Genomic DNA, 27,483 nt, shown 5'->3' on the forward strand with positions numbered 1-27,483 from the left:
CCCTATGGCAAAAACCTCTCCCAAAAAAAAAAAAAAAAGTCAGTGTTTCTCTTTCATATCTGTTCAGAAGTAGTTTATGAGTATACAAACTAATGTAACTACTTATTAGAGGAATGTATGCTGCACACATTGTTCCATAACTTGTCATTTTACTTTAAATCTTCCCTTTAAATTACTGTACATTTATCTCAAAGTGTGATCTTACAGCATTCTTTTAAAAAAGTTTTCACAAGATAAAATCAGTGGAAAATGGAAATGTATCTTTTAGTTTTATAGGTTAGGGAAGCAAACTCGGCGGGGGATGAAATTCAAAACGTTATGTAGACTATTTCAAAAGTATAGTTTTTTAAGTTACTAATTGAAAATACTAAGTAGAAATTATCTCAAGTAAAATAACAGCCCTGGAGGGGAAACACACCACCTGTTAAAAACTTTTCCAACAGTATTACCAAGAAATGGAGACTATTAAACGAGAATGAATGTATTACCTCTCCTAGTAAGCAGTAGATTAAGTCAGTGAGCATTTTGTTGTCATGAATATGTATGCATATTTTGTTTTTACAGGGATTTGACCATATTCTTTAAATATAATCATATTTTATTCACCCCTCTGAAGATCTACATTGTCATGTTTTGGGGGGAGAAAAGATAATTTAACTCTTCACACTTTCCTTTTTTAAATTCTTGATGCCTTTTTAGGCTGTTAGTTTTTGCAGCCTGTGATGTTTTGCAGTATGACTTTGAATACTGAATAAGGAAGATTTGAAGCTATGCATAAAGTTCCTCACGAGGGTCTTAGAGGCTGAAAGCTTTCATAGGTCGTGTTTTTGCACTTAGGTGTGGAAAAGGGGGAGAAGTTTGTACTGTGAACTGCAAAATCCTGAGTGATTGAGATGGGAGGCTGGATGTCGAACACTTCTGGAGGCCTGTTCAGCAGTACGGGGAGCGTGGGCTGGAGGCCAGGCACACTCACCCTTCAGCCACAAGCAACTTGAGATGCTTCAGAGCCCCAGCTTCAGGCTGGGTCAAATAGGAACAGCCGTTCCCATGCACATCGTGGGGCTGGTGTGAGGGTCAGATGAAAATCAGGTGAAAATGCTTTCACTGTTGTGCCTCTGTAGAGGAGAATGAAGGATAAACACTGTGTTTAGTCAGATACAGGTGCTATGTAGTATTTTGAAAAAAAGTGATGATAAGCTTTGGGGAAGAATTGTCACTAAAATTTAAATTCAATATTGGAAGTAGTTATGGCAGTAAAGTTCTTTGAGGAAAAGATAGAAAGTGGTGGTGACAGTGGTCAAATAATTTGCATAGGAATCTAGAACTTACAATACCCATATCTATCCAGTCTTAATCTTTTTTGGAATTCTGTACAGAAGAAAGCACTCTGATTTTAGTAATGGAGAACGTGGAGATCAAGAGGGAAGAACTGATAATCCAGGTCTTTGCTACCAAATCTTATTTTTTATAAGCTTATATACCTCTTTCATGAAAGAGAGATAGGGACAGAGGGAGGGAGAGAAGGGGAGAAGGAAAGGAGAGAGAGAGAAAAAAAAGAGGCAGACAGAACCCCAACTGGGTTGCCACTGCACAGTCCACCCTTAGTAAGCGTGCATGCTCAGTGTGTTCAGGGAGGTCCCAGGACGTGAACCCAGCACCTTTTCCATGTGGGTCCATTTGTGTTACTACTACAAGACCACTTGGCCCCCAAGTTTTATGTTTTTTCCTCCATATATATTTTTTTTTCTTGGAAGCCTTTGTAAGATATTGTCTCTTCTTATTAGCATTATGCTTTACACCATAAATTGAAGTGTTGAAAATCTATCTGTACACTTAACAAATGTCTGATGACCCATAGCTTGTAGACACTTAGAAACCCATCATCAAGGAATTAATAGAATGCCCCTATTGACCACTTTATTAAGACACACTTTAGGGGTGACTCTAGAGGATGCATATGCTTGGAAAAAAGGAAGAGAGGGAAGGAAAGATGGGAGAGGAGGAGGAAGGGAGGGAGGAAGAAAGAGAGAAGAGGGAGGAAAGGCAGAAAGGAAGAGGAAAATGGTCATGTCACAATTCCTCTACTCTCTCCCCCTCATTTGGGAACTTTGGGCACACATGTGCACACACCCAGCTTGTTTCGCAAGCCACTGGGTCCTGGACTCAATAGTACAGTCAGCCACATTGGATCCGACCATAGAGCCAAGACATGCATTTAAAAGGTGATATACTGATACCAGGGAGTTGAGTAGAAAATGGTGTTCTTGATCACGATTCTAAAACACTCTATTATTAGAGGAGAAATGACAAGAAGCTTGGAAATATAGCTCAGATCTCATACTTAGTTGAGTGCCTACCTTTGTGTCCTCTGTGAGCATTTGTATTTACACACACACACACACACACTGGAAAGAAGAATGTATGTATGTGTGGGGAAAACTCCTACCTGGGATCATATAGAATAACATTGAAATCCATCATTCAAAGTTGATCATTTGTGAAAGGATTCTAATAACAAATGTTACCTACGTTTAGTGGAAGCTGCATAGACACTAGTCCAATCAAGAGGCTTATAATTTTAAGAGCTACCCCTCTCTGCGTACAAATATAAAAGGATGGTTAATGGGAGGCATGTGTGGGTGTTGTATCCCTGCTTTCCCTCTTTCCAGCTTCACGGCCTTATGTAAGTTATGTAACTCCTTATCCATCTTTAGAAGAGAGGTGATGCTAGGAGACACTGCACTGCAGGGTTGTCGGTGTTAAATGGAAGGCAGTACAGTATGTTAGCACTAAGCCTGCTCCATCCCAAAGACTCCAATATTAGATTTTCATCCTTAAATATTTCTTAGGAAAAGTGAATAAATCTGATGTGCAAAGAATAGAAAATAAAAAATTACTCACAGAGGGACTATATACTTTCTACTTAGTGAAGGAGCGTAAAGACGCTTAAATGGTAAAGGGATCTGTTGGCTAAAATGTGTTGGTCTGAAATTAGACTTTTTAGCAAAGAAATCTGTTCTGCATGTTTAGTGGAGGCATAAATGAGAGATGTAAGGCTTTCCCAGATCCTCTCTGGAGGGCTTTCCAAAGACTTGTTGTATTTTTAATGGCTGAATTCTTGAAAATTTGTAAGATGTTAGTCTTAGGGAGGTGGTCATCTGGTTTTACATCGAAAGAAACTGAGTCCCAGAAAAATCGAGAGAGAATCAATTGCTCCTTCCATGGAGTTCCCAGAAGCCTGGGCTTGTGATCCTGCGATGGTTCTTATATCCGGATGCCATCTTGACACGTTGCTGTGTGTGCATGCTTGTCCATCATTGGTTTTTACTTCCTAGAGTAAACTGGGTCCGGTTTGCTTTCATATAATAACAGAGAAATGAGTGCTTTAAAGTATCCTATTTCGTGTGTACTTCTCCAGCAAGCCATGAGGAGGGCGTGTTTTCCCAGGCCAAGGGACAGTCATGAAGTAACTTGTTCAAAGGACATCTTTACTGAGGGAGCTGAAATGTAAACTAGTGCTAGTGACTTCAAAGCCAGCTCAGCGTGCCTCTTTTTTAAAAAGAATTATTCATTTCATTTGTCATTATTATTTTAATTTGCTGTAGTGTAGTGCACTGTGCTCACTATAAAGAGACAGAGAGAGAGAGAGAGAGAGAAAGAAAGAAAACAAGCCACCAGGTCCAAGACTCAAACTGCAGTCAGCCATGTGGGAGTCCAGCACCTTAACCACCATGCCAGCAGCACCAACCAGTGTGCCTGGTTTTTTAAACTGTGCACCTGATTTAATCAAGAGGCCCTACTGTGCTCTGGAAAAGACATAGTTCCTTTTCTTTCCAGAGCACCTGCTTCATGCCAGGTTTTGGTTTATATATTTTATGTATACTTTCTCTTAGGCTTCTCACAGTCCTGAAAACTCTGTTATTACTGCCATTTTGTAGATGAGACATTGAAGTCCATAGTATCTTGCACAAGGTCATCCAGCTAGTAAGTTTGTGTGTCTGCTCATGTCACTGTGCTGTGTCATTTTTTCTTTGGGAAATAATGTATTCTGTTTTGGGAGATAATGCATTCTTTTTTGCCACATGTGAATATACAGGCTGTATGTGGAGACTTGAAACTTTCTGCAGGATAATTAAGAACCTGTGTAAGTGCTGATAGGAGTGGTTCTGTTCCTTATCGCCCTGTGCTGCCATGTGGGAGCTGTGCTCTCCACCTGACCTGGGAACTGGTTTCATACGGTGCATTAAAATACACTGAGAATAGAAAGGAGGAGGTTTTATACTGTTGAGGCTAGGTGAAAAGTGTGTAAGCTACTCTCCCAGTACATGTTCTAAATTGTGGAGGTGCCAAAAAATAAAAAGTCAAAAGCTAAGTTTCAGGAGGGGGGAAAAAAAAAGTCCGGAAAATAAAGGTGGTTGATTCCATGCATAGGAGGTCGATACAGTAACTTGGTAGAGGTTGGGGCATGGAGTTATACACAGAGATGGCTTGGATGGCTGTAGCCATTCCTTCCAAGTGCAATGGGCAAGTTTAGGCTGAGAACTTTAGCCTGCAAGCACAGGGTGAGAGTGAATTGAAGGAAAGCCCTCTCCATTGTTTCAGTGAATGTGGCTTTGGGGAAGAGTGCAAACTCAGGCAGTTGGAGCTACATCAAAGGATAACTAGAAAGAGCTCTCCTGGCACCTGAAACCCTCCCATTGGATACCTGGTCTTGCTTTCTCTATAAGGGGGCAGACAGGTGCTGAGAGGGTCAGGTGCCAGGAGTGCAGTCCCAGAATGCAGAGCAGGTGCAGACAGGATGGCCAGCCCAGGAGCTGTGCCCCTGGTGGGAGGCTCAGGGCGGTACCCTGGTTGAAAGGAGACTGAGCTAAGTTCTGCCATAGATATTTGACACCGAGAGCCGAGGCATGGGATCCCCTTTGCCTGAATCCATTGCTGGAATTACCGTCCAGTTGAAGCTGGTTTCCCTATGACTCTCTAACTGCAGCTGGGTTGGTTCTTTCACTCCAACTTTCCATCAGGCCTTAACCACCTAGACCTTAGCACATACGCAACAATCCTTTCCTGGGGTTGGTCTCCCTGTTTTTTTGTTTTGTTTTATTTTGGTTTTGCCTTTTATAGTTGTTTCCATGATCATGTCTCCTAATTGACTGCATTCCTGGAGGAAAGAGTCACATCTCTTAGAGCGTCACTTGGTCTATAAGAGGTGCACAAAAAATATTTGTTGACTAAATGGAAGATACCTGAATTGTCATTAGAGTGGGAAAGAAAGTTAGTATTCAGCTGAGGTCTTTTGACTAGAGACACATGTCTGTGATTTTTGAGAGCAGGACTCAGTGGATGCATAGAGATCGGGGGAAAATTAAATATAGTAAGGTTGACTTTTACTCAAATCCACCTGCCGAAGTCCAAGAAAATTTCTTTAATTGGTTTTTATCAGTACTCCCAGATTGTTCCTTAATAGGATCAAGAGAGAGAATGTCAGGCCAGGTTTGGTAATATAGACTCGACATTGACAAATCTCCTGTGTAGCTCAGAATAACAGCTTCCACATTAGAAAGGCTGACAGCTTACCATAATTAGGAGTGTGTTTCTGAGAGCCTAAGGTAGATTCCTGTTTCTCCCCTCTAGTTTGGTTATATTGAAATATGCACTGTGTCATCCAGAAATTGGGATTGATTGAGTGAATGCTGTTCAATATTTGTTCCCTGTTGAGTAATTTGAAAACCATGGCTGAGCTGCTTCTGCTTTGGTGACACCCAGACCAACCTCGGTATCAATAACTGTGGCCAGTTAATCACTTGTTCTCCTTTCCTGTCAGCTGTTAGATTCTGGATTTTGTTCTGTTTGAATAATTGTATTGTTAGAGAAGCTGCTGGGAATCATAGAACAATATCCCATTGAGCCCCATATTAAGCAGAGTAAAAAATTAGGCTTGGATACTTTCTTATATAACTAGGAATGTTTAATTATTTCAGGAATAGAGCTAGGTTTTTTTTTTTTAATTATTGCCTAAATTATGCCTGGAAAAAACATTTTGCCCTTCAACTGTCTAACCATGTATACAGGGGTTATGAAATTGCAACTTTTTTATTGAGAACAATATATATAATCGATGATGATGAAAATTAATTCCAGAGAGAATTATTGTAAATGATCAGGTGTTTAGAAAACAAATCTGACGTAGGCATATGGCAGTTGAAAAAGCAAAAATATGTATATTTTTAAAGTGGGTGGTACTTTTTTTTAGGTGAAAGGGCAGAGCAGGTGTTCAGAAACTGTGCGTAGATGGGTTCGGTGTCTTCTCTGTGTGGCCTGTGAGGTGGGTGTGGTGTATCGTGCCACCACTGCCACGGTTGCCCAGGGCAATGAGGAGCCTTGACTGAATGGCAGCGGTGTAAAGGGCCAAACAGGTACCCAGGGACATGGTTGCCTTTTTAGGTTTTGTCATAGGGCATGTACGCTTGCCAAGACAGATAGAGAGAGACAGAGGGAAAGTGAGAAATCATCCCTCTGGCGATATGGCCACGCCACAGTCCCTTCTCTCCCCTTATTTTCTTGGACTTTCTGGATGCACATGCACAGGCACCTGATGTGGTTTTCAAGCTGCCAGGTTCAGGACTTGGACCCTGCTTGGCCACGTGGAAGTCCAGCACCTTCCCACCATGCCAGCAGATCATACCTGTATGTTTGTAAAGTATATATTTTTCTGTTTCTTTCACAGGCTGATCCCAAAGAGCTAATCAAGATGGTTACCAGGCATGTCACTCGACATGGACAGGAAGCCTGGCCCGAGGACCTTGTTTCGCTGACCCAGCAGTTACACTACTACAATGAACGTCTCCTGGATTTCACTCAGGCTCAGATCCTGCAGGGCCTTCGGAAGGGTGTGGATGTGCAGCGGTTTACAGCAGATGACCAGTACAAAAGAGAAACCATCCTTGGCCTGGCAGAGTAAGGGCCACCTTTGCCTCTTAAAGGGGTAGGCTTAAAATGCAGGACAGGTTGGATCATCAGAACTGTTACCCACAGTCTTCCGAAGGTTTCTGTTCATGGTTTGATGAACAGGTATTTCTCCCACTTTGTCCAGTCCTGCGAAGGATGTGTGTGTCTTCCCAAACAGATCAGTAGGCACAGACAACATTTTAAGGCCACACAATTAAATATTTAGGACTGGGAATTTTTCTTTATTTTCTTAAAGATTCCTGTGATTTTGATAGCTCTGTATTACGATTAGACCCCAGAAGAGTTCACAGGGTATGGCAGGGGTGAAAAGTGTGAAACTTCTAATGGAAATTTAAAAGTAAGACTGTGTTTCATTCCTGACTGGAATTTCACTTTTCCAAGCACATGATGGTTTAATTTCTTCAGTATATTGAAAATCTGATAGAGTTGACACTACCAGAGAGGAGGGAAGGCCCAGTGTTGTAGGTTCAGAGCTCCTTTACCTGTCCTGGCCTTCGAGTCAAAGAGAAGCCAACTAGCTTGAGTGATCTCTGTCAGAGGCAAGTAGGAGCTGCCATTTTTTCCTTCCCTCCTTTGCCTTTTCCAGGGATGAGCAGGCCCTTTATGAGATGGCAGGATAGTTCAAGGCCCAGTTGGTTTTCCCTTTGATTTTAATCCTGGCGTCTGCTCTTTGTTTTAGTTAAATTGGGTAATAAGTACTCATGTGTCAGAAGGAGGGAAGCCCACATGGTTATTACGTAGAGATGTTTTGTTTGTAACACCACAACTTGTTGAATGCTTGCCATAGCCAAAGTGCTGTGTAAGATGATCTGCAAACTTTATTTTACTGACATCTTTTTGAAATTATTTATTTATTTTTTACTTATCATTATTATTTTTTAATTTGCTATAGGGCTTGTGTGCTCACCAGAGAGAGAGGTGGAAAGTGAGAAAGCAAACCACCAGGTCTAGGACTTGAACCGTGGTCTAGCTTGAGTGATCTCTGTCAGAGGCAAGTAGGAGCTGCCATTTTTTCCTTCCCTCCTTTGCCTTTTCCAGGGATGAGCAGGCCCTTTATGAGATGGCAGGATAGTTCAAGGCCCAGTTGGTTTTCCCTTTGATTTTAATCCTGGCGTCTGCTCTTTGTTTTAGTTAAATTGGGTAATAAGTACTCATGTGTCAGAAGGAGGGAAGCCCACATGGTTATTACGTAGAGATGTTTTGTTTGTAACACCACAACTTGTTGAATGCTTGCCATAGCCAAAGTGCTGTGTAAGATGATCTGCAAACTTTATTTTACTGACATCTTTTTGAAATTATTTATTTATTTTTTACTTATCATTATTATTTTTTAATTTGCTATAGGGCTTGTGTGCTCACCAGAGAGAGAGGTGGAAAGTGAGAAAGCAAACCACCAGGTCTAGGACTTGAACCGTGGTTGGCCATGTGAGAGTCCAGCACCTTAACCACTATACCACCTGCTGATTCCTATCTTACTGACATCTTTTAATCCTCAAAGTAGGAAATAAAATGTTAACTCTATTTTATAGCTTAGAAAATTGATGCATAGGGTTATTAAGTAACTGACCCAGGCTTATATTTTGCGGTAAGGACCAACTACAATTCCATATGGATTTGCCCCACGTTGAAGCCATCACACCTTTTCCACAGCCCACCGAGTCCTCCAAGAAGCACTGACATCCAGTCTGGTCTAGGCTTCCTGCCCCTTGAGACTAAGGTTAAGTGGTACCTCCGTTTAATGGTTATTCCTCTCCCCTAACAAATTACTCTAAAATAGCAGAGTCTCTATTGTAGTAGTGCCATCGGTTATTTTTCATCATTAACATTTAAATTCTCAACAAAGTGGAAAAGTGACCTTGGGATCCTTTGATAATTTTATATTCGTCCAGACTTCTTTCCTCCTGGGTGACATCCTACAGTTTCCTTAGAGTCAGATGGGACATAGACAGAGCAAAAGAAAGCTAGGAGGAGCAATCCAGAGCTGGTCTCAGTTAAAAGAGAAGTACGGAAGATTTTTTCTCTTCCCCCATGCCCTCCTGGAAATCCATAACTTCATAGTAATTTAACGGCCAGTTTGAAAGTGACCTAAGAGATCCTCTAATCCAGCCTCCTCACTTTTTGGAGGAGGCATCGAGAACCAGAGAGCTTTAGATTACAAGATTACACAACCAGGAATTGAGCCTAGCTTCCTAATTCCAAGTCCAGTCTGCTTTTCCTTTTGGCGTTTTGTGACCCTTGGTGCCATGTTCCTGGTATCTCAGAACAGGGTTATTATGCAGAATAAAATTTTATGAGGTGAGGCAGGCCTTCTGTCCTAAGTTACATTTTGCTAGTGTTTTTGTCCTTTATTTTCTTTTTTAAGTATGCAGCTAGCATATGCTATGTGAAGTATGTCCTAGAGGACAAATACATGCTTTTGATAAATATGTAATAGACTCTTCTGTACAATCTGTTGCTTAGAAAAATGTACAGCAGTCTTCGGATGGCTTGTTTAAAATGCCTCCAAGTTTTCATGAGTGTGCTGCTTTGACAGTTCTGATCTGGAGAAAAGATTTCGGTGTCTGCATATCGGGTCCTTGAAGGACCTGCGTCCTGCCATTTCATGGCTCTGCCCTCGTATACGCCGTGACTGTTCTTCATTTCCTTCCTCTTCGTAATCCTTGCTAATGGCATTTGTTTTCTGAGTGCATTTTATCTGTCCTTTACTGTCAGTATGTCTTGGGTAATACATTCTCAGAGGTCAGGCAGGACAGTTTTGAAAAGGGTATAACCTGGTTTGGTTCTCTGCTGCCTTTACCAAGTGATAAGACCCCGGTATTCACCGAGCATGTGCCAGGCACTACACTGAGCTCCCACCATAGAAAAGATGAATTAGTAATGGTCCGTGTTTTCAAGAGATTCCCATCCCATTATCTGCAAGTAGGTACTCAATAAATACTTGAAAGAATGATTCCTAATTGACAGTGACCTAATCGATGGATCGCCAACCTTAATCCAGCTCTCATCCCCCTTTTGTAACTCATGAGCAAAGAATTTGTTTTCACATATTTTTATCTTCCCAGGCTTGTGGGAAGACAGAAACGCCACCAAAGACTGTCTGTAGTAGTGCCTGAAATACTGACTCTGTGGCCCTCTGTAGGAAACACTTCTTGGCCAGTCCTAGCCAGATACACGCGTAGATGCCACAGTCTCCTTAGCTAAGGTAAATCTAGTCTTAGCCGTGTTACTGAATAACTGAGACTGCATTTCTGCTTCTGTGGGTTTGCCCACACTATTTTTGCCAACAAAGAATTTCATCCTACATTTTTTCACTTCTGAAAAATAGGGGTCCTGTTACGGTCTTTCTAAAATTTGGCCTGAATGCGACTACTCTGGACTGTTCTTTTATAGCTAGAAATTCTCAAATTCTCAAACGGAGATGCCATTCCTGGATAAGCCTTCTGCTGACTCCAGAATAAGGTGCAGGTCCCTTAGCAGGGCCAGTGACCCTCCCTGAGCTTTCTTGGAATTTAGCTGTGACACTGCCTTCCTCCCCTTTTGCACATCTATTAGCCCAGCTGTCTCTTCTCCCTCTTTTTTAAAAAACTTATTTCATGAGAGAGCAAGAGAGATTGGAGACAGACAGACAGTCAGGGACCACAGACAAGGTCTTGCCATGCTGCAGTCCCACACCCTCAGCCTGCCAGATAGTCAGCATCACAGGTGTACCTGCCGACGTACTCAGTTTGTTCAGGCTGACCCTGAACCAAGCCAGGGCCTCCCCACATGGCTCCAGAATTGCATCGTGTCCCTCTCCCTCCCCCCACTACAGGTGGTCCTCTTGTCCCCTTGAACACCTCTGCTTAGGTGTTGCTTGTTTGTCCTTTAACCTGAAGGTCACTCTCAGCTCTCTTTTCACAGAACTTTGTAGTCCTCTCTCTGAGCACTGCAGCCACTGTAGTTAATTACTGCGTCACATCTCACAGTCTCTGCTAGGCTGCGAATTCCTCAGGAAATATCTCGTGTGTGTTTTTATATTCTAAGCAGCTACAGCAAACCTGGCCCAATGTACAAAGCATGAAGTTTCGTTGAGAATTTTCTCAAATATCTATGCAAAGGGTAGGAGACAGTATTTTTTTGACTTGAGGCTCGAAAGTCTAGAGTTTTTTCAACTTCAGCATGATTGAGATTGAGACTGGGTAGCTCTTTGTCGTGGGAGGACCTCCTCGTGCATTATAGGATGGTCAGCAGCTCCCTTGGCCTCTGCCCACTCGATGCCAGTTACATCCCCTCCCTTTACTTGTGGCAACCAGAGTGTTTGCAGACAATGCCAGATGTCCTCTGGGGACGAAACCACCACAGCTGTGAACTCCTGATCTGGACAAGTCCTTGGCGAATTGCACCAAGGACTTTTTTTTTTTTAAAGAAATATTTATTTAATATTATTTATTTATTTATTTTAATTTTACCAGAGAGAGAGACAGAGAGAGGGAAAGTGAGAAAACTAGCCACCAGGTCTGGGACTTAAAGCATTGTCGGCCGTGTGGGAGTGTCCAGCACCCTAACCACCATGCCACCTGCTGGCCCCAATTATGCACCACATTCGAAATCCTTGGAACTGCCTTGGAATTCCCTTAATTACTGTGATGTGTCTTGTTAAGGATAGACTGACTTCCCTTTCAGCCAGAAAGCAGTTGTGAGGAGCATTTTCTTTGCAGATGAGGGTAACGCGTTTCTCTTCTCTCCCTTCCCCGTGCCTGGTGGGCGTCCCTGAAGAACCCTGGAGGAGAACGTCTACAACATTGCTCTTTCTCTGGCACAACGTTACGGTGTCTCCCGCTGGGAGGTGTTTATGACCCATTTGGAGTTTCTGTTCACCGACAGCGGGTAAGCATCCAATTTGTACATAAGTTTATTTTCATATTTTTCTTTTCAGAGCCTATTTTAGAAGATCTTGAGGTCATGAAGTAATGTCAGTTCTTCTTTTCCGCTATAGTAGAAAAGTAGTCTGGTATCTTGGTATTTTCTCTCTTTATCCGTGGGGCACCAATATTCCTTTTTTTTTTTTTTTTTTCATGTTTTTGCCATAGGGCATGTGCATTGGCTGGAGAGATACAGTGAGTGGGAAAGTGAGAAAGCACCCCTTTGGGGATGGCTACGCCACAGTCCCTTCTCCTCTCAGGATTTTGGGTATGCTCACACATGTGCTCAGCATGATTTTGAAGCCAGCAAATCCAGAACTCAAACTACAGTCAGCCATGTAGGAGTCTAAGCCATAACTATGCATACCACCTGCTGGCCCCATGGGTACCAAGAGTCCAACAGTAGTTTATTAGTTTTTTTTTTTTCCCAGTAATTGTGTTGAGTTAGATACCTCATTTATGAATTTCAATGTTTTCATGAGAAGTACAGTGTTAGACAATAGGGCAATGATGGTAAGCAAGGCTGGGATTCCTGCTTACAACTTACAGGGAAATAGATGATTATTGAATAATCATATAAGCAAATGTGGAATGAAAGCTATGACAAGGGGTTCAAACATTGGGAGTGTGATAACACGACACTCTGTAAGGCTGACTGCAAGAGAGGGTTCTAGGTTTGAGCCCCGAGTCCTCTGTGGTCACCTGTGCATACCCATGCCCCCAGTCTAGTCTGGCTGAGGCTAGAATGGAACACAGCATGTGCTGGTGGAGGGTGGGATGGGTCATGACATGAGACCCTGTGAGGATGCCTGTCTCTCTCTTTGTCTTGTTCATGGGAGAAAGAAATAAACTTTAAAAAGTGGAAAACAGAAACGGTGACAGGTATTGTTCTAGTCCATTTTGTTGTTAATAACAGAAGTAGCTGAGTCTGGGTAATCTAGGAGGACAGAGGTGGACGGAGCTCATGGTTTTGGAGAGTGGGGAGTCTATGACCATAGTCCCAGCATCTGGCAAGGGGGCTCTTGTTGCCCCAGCACGTGGTGGAAGGCAGGGGTGCATGTGTCTGGGTCTTCGCATAAACCCACAAGTATTCAAAGTATCCCAGTTATGGGGGCACCACCATGATGCCTAAGCATTTTCCAAAGGCCCCTTTTGACATCATGGTTGGTTAAGTCTTCACCTCTCAATACCATTACAATGGCTCACCAGATTTTAATACATGCATTTTGGGATACTAGTATTGTGTAAGAGAGCCCAGTGAGGATACTTGGCATAGTCAGTGAAAGAAAGGCTTTAAGGCCTAACATTCGAGCTGAGGCCTAACTATGGAGACAAAAGTAACTCTGTAATGAGAAGAGAACCATCCTGTGTAGGCAGCAAAGCAACTGCAAAGTCCCTTTGATGAGGAACATGAGTCTGGAGTGCCCGGCAAACGGTGTGGTTGTGGTGCAGCGAGCCCAGAGAAGCATGGCATGAGATGAGACTGGAGAAGCAGGGAAGCCAGCTTGGCTGCAGGACCACGCAGGCCCTCACTAGGGCATTTGGCATCTTCCTGAGAATGACAGAAGGCCGTTTAAAGATCTGGGTGAAGGAGAAGATACTATGACCAGATCTGCATTTGGATAAGATCATTTTGGTTCTCGTGTTGAGGAGAGATTGAGGGGAAGCCAGGAGAGACGCATTAGACCTGTTAGCGAGCTGTTACGGTGATAGGTCACTGACAGGTACCAGAGTCGTAGCGGGGTTGGAAAGTACAGGAGTAGCAAGAATGGGTTTCAGGGATATTCAAAGAGTGGCTGTACCTAACTTGGTAAGGATCAAGTGCACATAGGTAATAAATAAGCTATGTTGTCGATGTGCTTTGGGGAAGAATATAGAATGAAAAAAGGAGAAAGACTTCAGAAAAACCCTGAGGGCCTTCCGGATCCAATGGGAAAGAAAAGCTGCTAGCCAGAAGGCCAAAATCGAATAGCAGGAGAGGTAAGAGGAAAGCCAGAGCGGTAGAAAGCATTTCGAGAAGGGAAGGTAGTACCAGGCGGGGTCAAGTCCTGCGGAATGGTCCAGAGATGCTTGTAATTAGCATCTTTGATATTTAGTAATCACTTAGAAATGTTAACATTTTAAGTCTTCATCGAATCGCTACCTAGGTGATCACGGTATTTCTGACAGGTCTTGCACTGACTTCACCACTTCTGAGGCACAGCGATGTGTTCCAGTAAATGTTCCTTGTGACATGCATATTGGCATTCAGAAAACATCCTGGCATTTTATTAAGTATCTTTTTTCTTTCGTTGCATGTTACATAAAAGGATGTCGTGTCTGTACAAACAGGATATTTCATTGGCCTCTGAATTTATTATAAATTATCAGGCAATCGAGTAACGTGGAAGACTGTTCCTGGCATATCATTACACCTGATAGCAGCGTGATTATGCAGATGCACCGCAATTACAAAAGCAGGAAATCATTACCTCCCGGCATCGTTACTTGTGAGCGGCAAAGCACTTAATATTGATTTAGCAAGTGGTGTTTGCTGCTCCCTGTTCCTTACTCAAAAGGCAGCGGTTTGCCTTACCATTTAATCAAAGTTGGTAACATGGTTATTAGAAATCAGCTTTGTTAATACAATAGAAGCTGGCCCCCGTTTATCTGCAGAGTCAATGCCACTGGGAGGTTATCAGGTAGAGTCACATAGAGAAATAGTGTTCTTTTCTTTTAGCATTTTGTTGTACTATTCCTTTAGAAATTCCTTCATCTCCTAGAATTGTACACTCACTTTCCTTTGGGGTGATTTTGGGGGCCTCACTGGCATCAGCACATTCATCGATAAGCACACGCAGACAGGTTTGGAGCGACAGTGTTGTAGGAGACGAAAGCCTCCCAGATAGCTGGGCCAAGTCCTGTCGTGTCCCCCATAGCTAGGTGTCCTTGGACAAGATAATTCACTTCCCCAAAGCTCTCTGTTCTGAACCCTAAGTAAGGAGTTATAAAAATAAAGTGATGTAATAGTAAAATACTTAACCTACTTTACCTGACACTCGATCGGTGTTAATTATTCCCTAGAATTGCACTTTTTTCAAAAAGAAATTCTCAAACATGCCCATATGTGAGTCCTTGGTTTCTTTTTCCCCTTTATTTTCTCTCTCTTTTTTTCCTCTTCTTACTTTTTAAAACAGCAGTGATGCCTTTGAGTAGCCGCGAGTGCCCAAGCCACTTTCAGCTAGTGGTCACTGGCTCTCAGCCTTTGGTTCTGCTGAGATGTAGAGTTCCGTGAGCCCTCCAGGCTCGAGGCTGACTTGTCGCTCATTGCAGACTTAGTATTGCAGACTTAGTGACCACCTTCACCTCAGGGCTGTGTAGGCCTGTTGGTGGACCTCATGGACAGCAGTAACTACCGGTGACAGGTGGCTCAGTGATGTGGGTTTGGGTTTTGGAGTCAGATCAACTTTTAAGATCATAGCCACCAGCGATATAGTCTTGAGTGTGTTCGTTCATCTTCTTGAGTCACTGTGTTCTCAGCTACAGGGACCATTATCCTTACCTTGGAGGGTCGCGAAGATTGGGGAGAACCCGGTGGCTCTTTGGTATTAATGCAGTTGTTCCTGTTACTATTTTTCTTGTTAATTCTGCTGATTCCATGAGCAGCTTGAATTTTTGAGCGTGGGGTCATTTAGAAGTGCTTAGAGGATGCTTTATATTGGGTTGTTGGAAAAGTCATGACCATTTTTTCATAGAAAAAAAATATGACTTTTTTGACAACCCAATATACTATATTCATTAAATGTCATTATTACTTAGTATCTTTTTATTCCCAATACAACTTTAAGTGCTGAACATGACAGATGTGCTGTAGCCCTCACAGAGCTTATATTCTATATAATAGGGACCTGCTTTGTTCCCCTGTCTTCGTGCTTCAAAAACAGCCAAAAGTAAGTTGTGAGCTATAGTGAGTACCACCCAGGAAAGACACTCGGAGCACGTAGGGAAGGCCTCTCCTGGAATGCGAAGGAGAAAAGAGCCCACTACTGAAGAAGAATAGGCTGAGGGAACAGTGGGGCAGGGAAGTCCTCGGGGTCTCCCAGTAACTAAAGGAAACGAGCACAGGGGAACGGAACAGGGCCAGGGCATGCCTTTGAGCTGTCAGATTTGGTACCTCGCCCCATTTTTTGCCTTCTTATTGGAAGGCTGACAGCATTCTGCACTTGATTTCCCTCTGATACTAACTTTTAGTCACTCAGGTGATTTCCCAAGTGACTTCCTCAGTGGCAGAGGCCGTGATACTGCCGTCTTCTGTGCTGATTAGTCTCATCTCCTTCACACACACGGGTCTTTGATCATAGGGACCTGAATGTGTTGGGCTATTTTTCACACTCAATTTTATGTTTTCTGGTAGGACTCTTAGTCCCAGATGCCATCTCTGGGGAGATTGATAAACTTCACTGCACCTCTCTGTTTTTGAATTGAAGGAGCAGATCCACAGAATTTGTGTCTGAGGGCTGTTGCTCATCTGGTCAGGTTTGTGTCCAGGTTGCCACGTTGTAAAGAACTCTAAGCTCTGGCCTGTTCTTCCATCTTCTTCCCTAAAATACTCCGTCTCAGCGAGGTGTTTAAGAGTGTTAAGTACATGGAGAGGGAGAAGGTGCAATCCCGTAATAGCATTCAATGTTGCTTAGCTTATTGAAAGTATGCCATAATACTGAACATTCAAACAAGCAAACATACAGGACCAGGAAGAATGCCACTAGAGTAGGAGTGTTGAATGTAGATGTTCAAGTCATCGGCCTTACACCGCTGTTAAAATGGAGCCATAAATTTGTTTTTGATCTTTCTTTTGATCTAAGGAGAAAAGAGTACTTGATCAAGACTGATTTGCATTGTGCGTAAAAGGAAATCTACCAGTCTTAAAATATGGAAAAAGATCATCGCCGTCCCTGCCACAGAGAAGTGATTCCTCCCCTTGTCATTTCTATGTTGTGATCCTTAAGACCACTTTCCCCATAGAGATAAAACCTCCTGACAGTGGCACAAAATGTAGGAAAGAAGATGCATTTTGGTCTGTTTTCGTGAGTGGAAATTTGAATTATGCAAGCCTGGTTCGAGCTCTGGCTCTGTGACCTTCCTACTAGTGTATTCTCAGTAGACACGTTGTATTCTCTCTCTCTGCAAAATGGCTGTCCTCAACTCATTTGCTGTGAGATTGAAGAGATTGATATAAAACATCTGACATGCATAGGTGATCAAAAAAAGTAGATAGTTTTGTTAGTTCTGACCCTCTCCTATGACTGTTAGCCTAACATTACACATGTAGTTTCTGATAATTATTGTTAAGTCAGTATGAATATCAATGATAAGATGCTTTGTTAGAATTAAATGCAATAATATAGTGTTTAGCATAGGAGTACTCAATACATGATGTCTACATCTATTTCTGTACTGTGAGGTTAGAGGGGCCAGCAGGTGGCATAGTAGTTAAGATGCTGGACTTGCACATGGTTGACTGCAGTTTGGGTCCTGGAACCTGCGGTTTGAAACTCATGCTAGCCGTGCATGCGTGCGTGCCTGCCCAAAATCCTGAGAGAAGAATGGAGAAGGGATTGTGACTTGGACACCTTCCCTCGGGGGTGAATTCTTGCTTTTTGTCTCTCTGTCTCTCTGGTGAGCACCGTGCCCTATAGCAAAAATCTCTCAAAAAAATATATTTTGTTTAGAGAGCCAATAATATGAGACTATATAAACCAGTCAGAATTGACATTGTTTGGGAAATTAAGAGGCCTAGGGTTGTCCCCTGAAGGAGATGAACCTGTTCATACGGCTTTCATCACCAGTATTCTTCGTATCATACAACATTTCATAAAGGAGCTCACCTAATGTCACTGTGATAGGAAATTGACTCAGTCCTCATTGTCGATTCTCTCATTAATGTCTGGGTGACCTTGAAAGGTTAGTTATTAATATATTTATTTTTCTTTATTTTATTTTTACATTTAATTATTATACATCTTAACAGCATACAATATGGTTTTTCAAAACACAGACACATTGCATGTCGGTCAGGTCAAATGTATTACCGTATAGATCATCCTCGGCAGGTAATTTTCCATTGTTATGTCTGTCCAGTGTTTTTCCTTAAGCCCCCTCTGTGCCACCCCTCCACTGTCCACTCCTCACCCCCCATACAGTCTCTGGTATCTATACTTGCTGTCCCCACTGTAACATCTTCCAGTCCTTCTGTTTCGGCCCTAAAGGAAGGACGTTCGGCATATACTGAATGGGTACATACAGACACCTTCCTGCTTCCTCCTTTGGCACAGCATCATCTTGGTGACATACAGCCTGTTATGATTCCAGACAGATTCTACGATTATTTTTTTCTGTGTCTGTGAAGAATGTCACTGAATTCTTACATTGAATTAGTAAATTAATTGGGGAAGAATTGACATTTTAATTATAGATTCTTCTAATCCAGGAACATGGAATGTCTTTCCAGTTTAATGTATCACACTTTTCAACTTTCTGTAGTCTTCTGTGTAGAAGTCTTTCACCTCTTTGGTTAGGTTTATACCCAAGTTTGTTTGTTTTTGTGACTATTGTGAATAGGATTGCTTTCTTCAGTTTGCAAAGACACCTGGTTGAAACATTGGCAAGTCTGAAAACCGCCATGATCCTTTTGTTTTGTTTTGTTTTGTTTGTTTGTTTGTTTGTTTTGGACTTCTATATAGCATTAAAATGCATTTATTTATTTATTTATTTATTTATTTTTATTTCAATTTATTTATTTGCATTCATTCACTGTACATCATTAGAGCATACAAAATGAGATTTTCCATCCAGAGTACACTGTATATGTCTCAATCAAGCACATCAACAAACATGTTATTGTCAGCAAATGATCTTCCATTTCTTGTTTTCTGTATGTTTTGCTTTATTTCCCCCCATTCTTGATTCCCTATCTCTTACCCTCTGCCATCTCCCACTCTCCTCCCACACTGTCTCTGGTATCTATGTTTGCTTTCTATACTGTTTTCCCCCCTCATTTTATTGAATCACCAAAGACCCTAATCAATCCAAATACCCTCATAGCAAACACAGGTGACACACACATTTCCATGAACACAAGTCTAACTTTACGCATCCTATAAAGTAGCACCTAGCTGGGGCTTACATATCCTACTGCAGTCATTGAATAGATATATATTTTTTTTTCCTGAAACTTTTTTTTTTTTGTAACTCAATTTACATTCCTTCCCTAAGCATCATCACAGCACACAAAATGTGATCTCCCTTGACTCCCTTTTCCCTGAGCAGGCTCATGTCCAGTTGTCAGGTGGTGGTGTCTATAGATCAAGCTTGCCATGTCAGATTCATTCTCAGGCCTTTCCGTGGTGGGCCCTGGATGGATTCCCTGGCAGGAGTAGTTATAATTTACAGGGTAGACTGGTCTGTCTCACAGTGGGCAATGGCTTTACCAAAGCCACTGTTCATCCCTGTACTGGTCGTTCATTTAGATCCATAGAGCTTCATTCATCCTTTTAGGAGTAGTCTTTGGGGGACATGCCCACAAGCTGCTGCCTCTGAATGGTGCCCACCGTAAAACTTCAGGATGAAACTACCGGCCTTACTGCTTTATTAGGTAAAAGTAGAAAGCTGAACTTGAAAGATCCAATTTGTAATCAGTCTCCACCTCTTGCTAGTTGTATGAATTTTTTTTGTCTAAGCTTCAGCCTCCTTCAGAGAATAAGAATAATAAGAGCGTCTGCTGAGGGGGATTAGGAGGATTAAATGAGGTAATAGAAGCATAAGTGCTGGCAGGTTATCTCTAAAGGTTCATTTCCACTCCTCTGCCCCTTCCTTTTGCCCTCTGCAGCTTTCCCCAGCAGCCCTGTCCCTTCTCTCATTCACCTTCTTCCTTTCATTCTCGTTCCTCTGTCCTTAGACGTGTTCCCTTTAGTCAGCTAATGGAATTGTATCATCATTCAACCTTGGACTGAGTAAAGAAAAATGTAAACAGGTTGATCTGTTTTCTTATACAAATATGTGTTCTTTTAATACATGCTGTTCTTTTTTAGTTTTTTTGCAATAGAGCATGTGCGCTTGCTGGGGGGTGGAGGGAGAGTGAGAGAGAGAAAGAGAAGGTAAGTGAGAAATCATCCCCTGGAGGGATAATCAGGCAGCAGTCCCTTTTCCTTCATTCTCCTCTCAGAATTTTGGGCATGCACTCATTCACCAGTGTACTTCTCAAGCCACAGGGTCCAGGACTCAAACTGCACAGTCGGCCATGTGGGATCCTGCTGCCTTAACCACCACACCACTGGCTGGCACTATGCATGCTGTTATAAATCACATTTTTGGGTGACTGACAAGTGGGAGCCATTGTAGAGCACCCGCTTGATGGGATTGGCTCTCATAATTTTCTCTCTGTGCGGTGAATACAACTTCTGCTGTCAGGATTCCAGGGAATATGAACTATACATATCCAAGCTGCATGAGAGTGAGAACTCGGTTCAGGAAAACACTTCAACAGTTTGTTAGGGTGATGATTAGTTTGATTAGTGTAAAGTAGTCCACCGTGGTTTCATGATATTTTTTTTTCTACTCTCTTCGATATAGGTCCTTGGGAATTGTTTTCTAAGCAAAGATTTCATTTCTTGCCCCAGAGAAAGATAACAGCTTCTTCTAATGGAGGCTGTTAAACTGGGTTATTGATCACTGGCATCTACAAAAGATCTTAGCACATTATAATTCACTGAAAAGGGAGGTTTTGGTATTTATCATGTGTCAGTAAAGGTATTTCGATATATTTCTTGACAAGATAATTAGGTAAAATTGCACATCAGACATACTGAATTACAGGCACAGAAGAATAAGTGGGTGGGTAAGGGAGAAAGTAATGTTGATTGAGAGAGACTATGTTCATAATCAAGTCAAATGCAGATGAACTCCAGCTGTTAGGATTTAGTCATTGTCCATTTTGTAGATGAGTCTGTCAGGTATTAGGAATGGAGTATGACAAGAGAACGCTTTTGGATTATGGCTACTAGGAAAGAGAACTATTATCTGAGCTACAGAAAGAATCCTGTTTTAGAAGGTAATGTGTGTGGTAATATGAGTGCTGGACCTTCCTGAATTGATGATTGCCTTGTGGTGGGGTGAACACACACACTGAGTCTACAGGTCGAGGGGTCGTTATTAGGCAAGCTTCTTCACCTCTCCAAATAGTTTCTCATCTAGAAGTTGGTAGTTACCTAGCTTTTTAAAATTTTCCTGAGAAATTTTATTGCTATAGGGTGTGTGTACTTACCAGAGACAAAGAGAGAGGCAGAAAATGAGAAATCACCTCCCCAGGGGGGCTGGCCATGCTGCAGTCCCTTCTGTTCTCTTCCTAGGATTTTGGGCATGCCCGCACATGGCCTGGTGTGAGTTTCAAGCTGTGGGGTCCAGGACTTAAACCACATTCGAGTATGTGGTAGTCCAGTGATGCAACCATTATGCCATCTGCTGGTCCTGGTAGTTGTCCAGCTTGAACTGACCGTTAGCAGTAATCATCACAAGAAATGCAAGTGTGTTTTTGCTCCTCCATTGAGCATGTCGTTCAGCCTACAGATCTTGGAATCATCTTAATGGGGCTATACCCCTCAGTTACCTCTTTATGTTATTTTCAGATTTCACTTTTCAAATTGTGAAGGAACACAGAAATTCTGGTTTTGAAAGCTCACAATTGAACAAGTGCATATCCATGTATGAGTGGCAGAGAGAGAGAGAAACATGCACCCTGCACATGGGCTTGTCATGGTGAGATCCCCTTTTTCCAGCCCATCAGATCTTCGGCACTGTCATATGTGCCTGGCATATTTCAGGCTGACAGGGTCAGGGATTGGAACCATGGTTAGCACATGGAATCTGGCTTCTCTTGAGGAATGTGTTGCCACTGTGCCATGAAACTGACCCACACATCAGAAATTTTAGTCACTTTCCTATTTCACTTCATTTAGTGGCTTTCAGGGATGACATCACATTCTTTGAGCGTGAGTGAGCAATAAGAATGTTTTATGTTAGGTAAACATGAGGAGGTTCCTGCGGGGTGGTACCCCAGAGGGGACTCTGAATCTCCACGCTCCTTCCCCTGTGCCTTGCCTTATGTGTCTCTGCATCTGTATCCTTTGTAGAATTCTTAATAAAAGATGAGTAAGCATGTAAAAAAAAAAAAAAAAAGAGAAAGTTTTAAGCAGCTAACCATTTACACTCACTGTTCCTTGTACAGGCCCGTGCTTTCTTGTCTTCATATTTTTGTCCACATTCTTCTGCTTCATTCCTTTCTACAATGCCAAATGTATTTACCTCTTACATTAAGCCATCTAGTATTGTTGATTTCTATCTCTGAAGTCATAACTTTCAAAAAAAATTTTAATTAATTATATTTATTTATTTATTTTTAAAATTTTGGCTAGAGAGGGAAGGAGGGAGGGAGAGAGAGGAAGTGAGATGGTAAGCTGCCAGGTCCGGGACTTAAACTGTGGTTGGCCATGTGGTAGTCCAGTGCCCTCAACCACCACACCACCTGGTGGCTCCTGAAGTCATAGCTTTTAGTGAACCTACTCTTTTTAAAAAAAATAAAGATTATTTAATTTCTATTTATTATTGTTATTCTTTAATTTGACCAGAGAGAGACAGAGACAGAGAAAGAGTGAGAAAGCAAGCAGCCAGATCTGGGACTCAAGATGTAGTCAGCTGTGTGGGAGTCCAGAGTCTTAACCACCACACCACCTGCCAGCCCCAGCGAGCCAACTCTTAATGAGAATATAACTGTGTGCCCTTTGTAACACAAAACAGCCCTACCATTGTTTTGCATTGTGACTTAGTTCCAAACTACTTAAGACTCAACTATATTTTCAAACCTGGATGAGAGCTCTGTCCCATGAATATTCGTATCTTCTTCAGTGCTGAGCTGAGCATGGTGCTTTATCTACAGAGGACACCTAAGTTTTTGCTCAACCGCCCAGACCTGGCATTCATACGATATGTATTGAATGTTTCCTTTGTCTCACAGACTGGTCCTTGGTATCTAGAAACTAAAGGTGGAGAAACTAGCATGATCAGCCACTGAGCAGCATATAACGTAGTGGAGAGGACAGGCAAGGTAGTGGGTAGTTACATGTTTTCAGTACCGTAATGGATATGTCGCATGTGCCAATAGCTCAGAGAAGGCAGCCAGGCAAGTTTTTATAGACTGGGAACGTATTTGTAGATAGGGATATTTTTATAAATGTTTGAACTGCCTTAGTGGAAAAGCAAGATTTATTTTGAAGCACAAGTTTAAGATTACAAAAAAATTGTGATATTTTGACATTACGATTGTTGCTGTTATCCCAAGTATTGTCATACTCTCGTAAAGGTTTTAAAACACAATTTATATTATCTTTTCTGACATAAACCAAAAGCACATCTTTCAGCTTATGAAATGGTAATTCCAATAAACAGGGAATCGTATTTCAGAAGAGCTGCTTTAAAACTCCATGGAACCTAACTTTGATGCTGCCAGGGGTCTCACTTACTGCCCCCAGATTCTTTGATTGCTTCTCCTGAGAGTCCTGGAAATGCTATTTCTGTTAGTGTGGGGGCTGCCCGAAGAGCTCCTAAAATTAGAAGGTGTGAGACTCATCCTGTGTGGGGCATTGGGATTACACTAGACCAATCACCTTCTGTCCAGTCTCTTTACAAGAGAAGCACAAACCAAAATTAACTCTTCCTTCTACCACACAGACACAAATAAACCCAACAAAAATGCCCTAAGTTTTTCCCCCAATAGTTCAGCCTTACATGGCCTTTTTTTTTAGCTGTTAGAATTACATGTGCTCACAAAAGAGAGAGAGAGCTAGCGAGCCCACTCCTTGGTGGCGTGTGATCACGCTGCAGTATCTTCTTTGTTTCTCCATCCTATCTGTGTTTTAGGTACACATGCACATTGCCACTGGGGCCACGGTTTAACCACAGTTAGCCATGTGGGATCCAGCTTCCTTAGCCACCAGGCTATGGGACCAGCTCAAATGCCTTTTCAAATTCCATTATAAAGCTACCTAAGTTAAGATGAAAGTATTAAGATATGCGTTTTATTTAAGTGTCATTACTACAGATAACTCAAGGGAATTTTGTTTGAACAGAGTATAAAACTTGGATCCATTGACTATCATCAGCTCAAGACTCTTGGTTGCAAAACATAGGCCTAAAAGTTTGGGCTTTTTCTTCTGCATTCCATTTCCTAAATTTGTAAAATAATAAGGTTGTTTATGTTCCTGTAAAGTATCAATTTAAAATGTTTCTTGTGACATGAGTCAATATTTTTAGTAGAAGCTGTCAGATCTGGGTTCGTTTCCTAGCAGGGGAGCACTGGGAAGCTCTCCCACCTGCAGAAGTGTGAAGTGATTTCTGTCTCAGCTAGACCCTGTGAGATGTTGTGGAAACCCTGGTGCAATCACAGGCACCTGCCGCACATTCGTGTCCTTCGATACAAACCACCTGGGTCCTTGGGGCTTACCGTCTTTGACTGGGAGGAAAAAGGGACCTGTAAGAAGTAGCCTTTCTTCCTGAGTTAAAAAAAAATTACTTTGTTTAATAAAAGAACCAAATCTTAACAGAATTTTTCTTGCTCTTAATTTTAGTTTGTCCACAGCAGAAATTGAAAATCGAGCCCAAACCCTTCAACTCTTTGAGACTTTGAAGACTGAGCCTGAAGCCTTCCATCAGCACATGGTCAAGTATGTCTACCCCACCATTGGTGGCTTGGACCACGAGAGGCTGCTCTACTATTTCACTCTTCTGGAAAACTGTGGCTGTGCGGATTTGGGGAAATACGCCATTAAACCAGAAACCCACATTCGACTGCTAAAGAAGTTTAAGGTCGTCGCACCAGGTAGGATGATGATTTTCTTGTTCGACCTCATTCTTTTTAATCCATTCTAGGGATTCATCTCTTATACACTATCATGTTCTTATGTTGAGGTTGGTATAGCTCTGAAACCACAGAATTTGCTAATTGACTTTAGTTATCTTTCCAGTTCTTTCACTTAGGGGAATTAAGAAACCCCAAACCTATTGGAAGTTACAGTGACTTATAGTCAACCTGGTACTAAAACACAAATTGTTTGACTATGAGAGTTTTTCCCCCCTTACTCCTATTGATTATAGTTTACATATATGCATTTTCTTAATATTTATGTATTTTAAAATGTGTATATGTAATTTATATTTATATTGTGTGTGTATATGTGTGTGTATATATATATATATTTTTTTAATAAGACAAAGCTAAGACACTTGACAGTAGACTCTTTTTTTTTTTTTTGAAGAGGTTTTTGCTATAGGATGCGTGCGCTCGCCAGACATACAGAGAGAAACATAGAGACAGAAAGCGAGAAATCACCCCCCAGGGGGGATGGTCACGCCGCAATCCCTTCTCCTCCATTCTCCTCTCGGGATCTTGGGCACGCACGCACACGCGCCTGGTGTGAGTTTTAAGCCACCGGGTCCGGGATGCAAACCGCGGTTGACTACATGAGAGTCCAGGGACATAGCCATTACGCTAACTGCTGGTCCCGACAGTAGACTCTTCAGCAGAATTTCACTTCAGTGGAGCCTATAAACTATGTGTGGAATGCTTAAAATCAGAACCTTTGAATCTCTGATAAATTGTGAAATCTTTGGAATGAGGTCTTTGTTCTCATAACTGAGAACTTAAACACATTAATATCTCTGAAATCTGTTTACCTTATAATTTATCAGACGCTTTCAAATCTATATTTGATAAGCATAACAATCATGAGGGTTTTCTTCAGCTGAGAAGTTATTTACTGTGAAATTACGTTAGACACCGTGCTGGACACAGAGAATAAGGAGCAAGATTCAGTCCCTGCCTTCAGGTACCACAGCGAGTAAGATGCTAGGTGCCTAACAAACGAACGAGATGCGTTTTGGCAGATGGATTGATGGAGGAAAACATGAGTGCTGTGGGGGATGGAAGAGGCAAGGGCATACTGCCGTCCCCATCGTGCAGAGAGGAAACTGAAGCACCCAAGTGCCCTGTCCAGGATTCACATCTGATCAAGGTTCCAGCTGGGACTAGAACTCCAATCTTCACATCTATCTAATGGAAACGTCAAACTGTCTACTGTTACTGAGCTGGTAGATCTTTTTATTCAGCCATCCAGAAGGCTACATCGTGTCTGAAAGCTCTTGTGTTAGAATGAACTTCTTACCTATTTTCTTTTTTCTCTTCTTTCCAATAGGTCTTAATTACAAAAAGCTGACAGATGAAAACATGAGTCCTCTCGAAGCACTGGAGCCAGTTCTTTCAAGTCAAAACATCTTATCTATTTCCAAACTTGTTCCCAAAATCCCTGAGAAGGATGGCCGAATGCTTTCCCCAAGCTGCCTCTACACCATCTGGTTGCAGAAGTTGTTCTGGAATGGAGACCCTCACCTCGTTAAACAAGTCCCGGAGTCCGCACCGGAGTGGCTTCATGCCTACGATGTCTGCGTGAAGTACTTTGATCGTCTCCACCCTGGTGACCTCATCACGGTGGTGGATGCAGTTACATTTTCTCCAAAAGCTGTGACCAAGGTAACTGAAAAGATAGGTTTGGGTGGATAGAAGGCTTTAGACCAAATGCAACTGCTCTTACATTCTGCAGATTTTGTTTTTCTTTCTTTTCTAGAAATGGAAAATAATACATATTTGGCTATTTTGTTGTTGCTCAAGATGAGGTATTTTAATTGCAAAGTCATTTTCCTCTAGCGTAGACATCTGAAGCAGACATGATTGTTCTAATTTACACGTACAGTGTGCACATGTTAAAATTCTCATAATGTGTCCTTTGATAGTCAATACACCATACTCTTTTTTCCAACTGAGAAGTGGCAAGATGCTCCAGTGCCAGCCCAGTTGACCTGAATCAAGAACTCAGGCTAACAACTTAGCTCTGTATAGATTGAGCCATTAAAAAATTGTACATGAGTATCACGTGGTATGTGACTTGGTGCCAGAGTTATCAGGGAGTGATGCATGTCACTGTGTCTAACATCTGCTCCGTACTCAGGGCCCAGCCCTTTGTAGGGACCCTTCCGCTTACACTTCATCCCTCAGCAGTGTGTAGTTTCACTCAAGTAGATTAAGTGGGTTCTTGCCCTCTCATCCCAGCACCGCTGCCAAATGCACGTACGTTCCTCGCTGCCTGCACCCTGAACATTACTCTTCCTGGAACATCTCTCAGCCTTGGGTCTCAGGTGCCAACTCTCTCGTCCTGGGATCATCCTTTTTGTCTTCTCTTGTCCATCTTAGCTGCTTCCTTCTCCTTCTCCCAAGTTAGCAAGACTTCCGGTGTCCAGTCCCCAATATTTTTATTGTATTTAATATTATACTGGAAATAGAGTGCAAAGGCAAAGAATTGCAAGTCATTCATCTGGAAGCTGGCCCAGGTGGAGATTCACACATCTGTGGAGAAGGCTACTTTTGTGTGTATGTACGCATGCGCATGTGTGTGTATGTGTAGGTTTTTTGCCATAAAGTGTGTGTGCTCATTGGAGAGAGAGAGAGAGAGAATTAGAAACAACCCTGTGGGAGATAGCC

The 27,483-nt window shown here is 42.1% G+C and overlaps 1 protein-coding gene across 3 annotated transcripts in view; it reads left to right on the plus strand.

Moving 5' to 3' along the window:
- Positions 1 to 27,483, plus strand: part of NBAS (NBAS subunit of NRZ tethering complex) — a 423,746-nt gene that overhangs the window by 302,128 nt on the left and 94,135 nt on the right. For all 3 annotated transcript variants that reach the window (XM_014589621.2, XM_014589625.2, XM_006140811.3), the window contains 4 exons: positions 6,725 to 6,954; positions 11,722 to 11,832; positions 24,521 to 24,771; positions 26,144 to 26,478. In XM_014589621.2, the coding sequence (XP_014445107.1) occupies positions 6,725 to 6,954; positions 11,722 to 11,832; positions 24,521 to 24,771; positions 26,144 to 26,478 (927 nt within the window). The remainder of the gene's footprint in view (positions 1 to 6,724; positions 6,955 to 11,721; positions 11,833 to 24,520; positions 24,772 to 26,143; positions 26,479 to 27,483) is intronic.

The sequence above is a fragment of the Tupaia chinensis genome, unplaced genomic scaffold (assembly GCF_000334495.1).
Source record: "Tupaia chinensis unplaced genomic scaffold, TupChi_1.0 Scaffold000045_1, whole genome shotgun sequence".
NCBI lineage: Eukaryota > Metazoa > Chordata > Mammalia > Scandentia > Tupaiidae > Tupaia > Tupaia belangeri.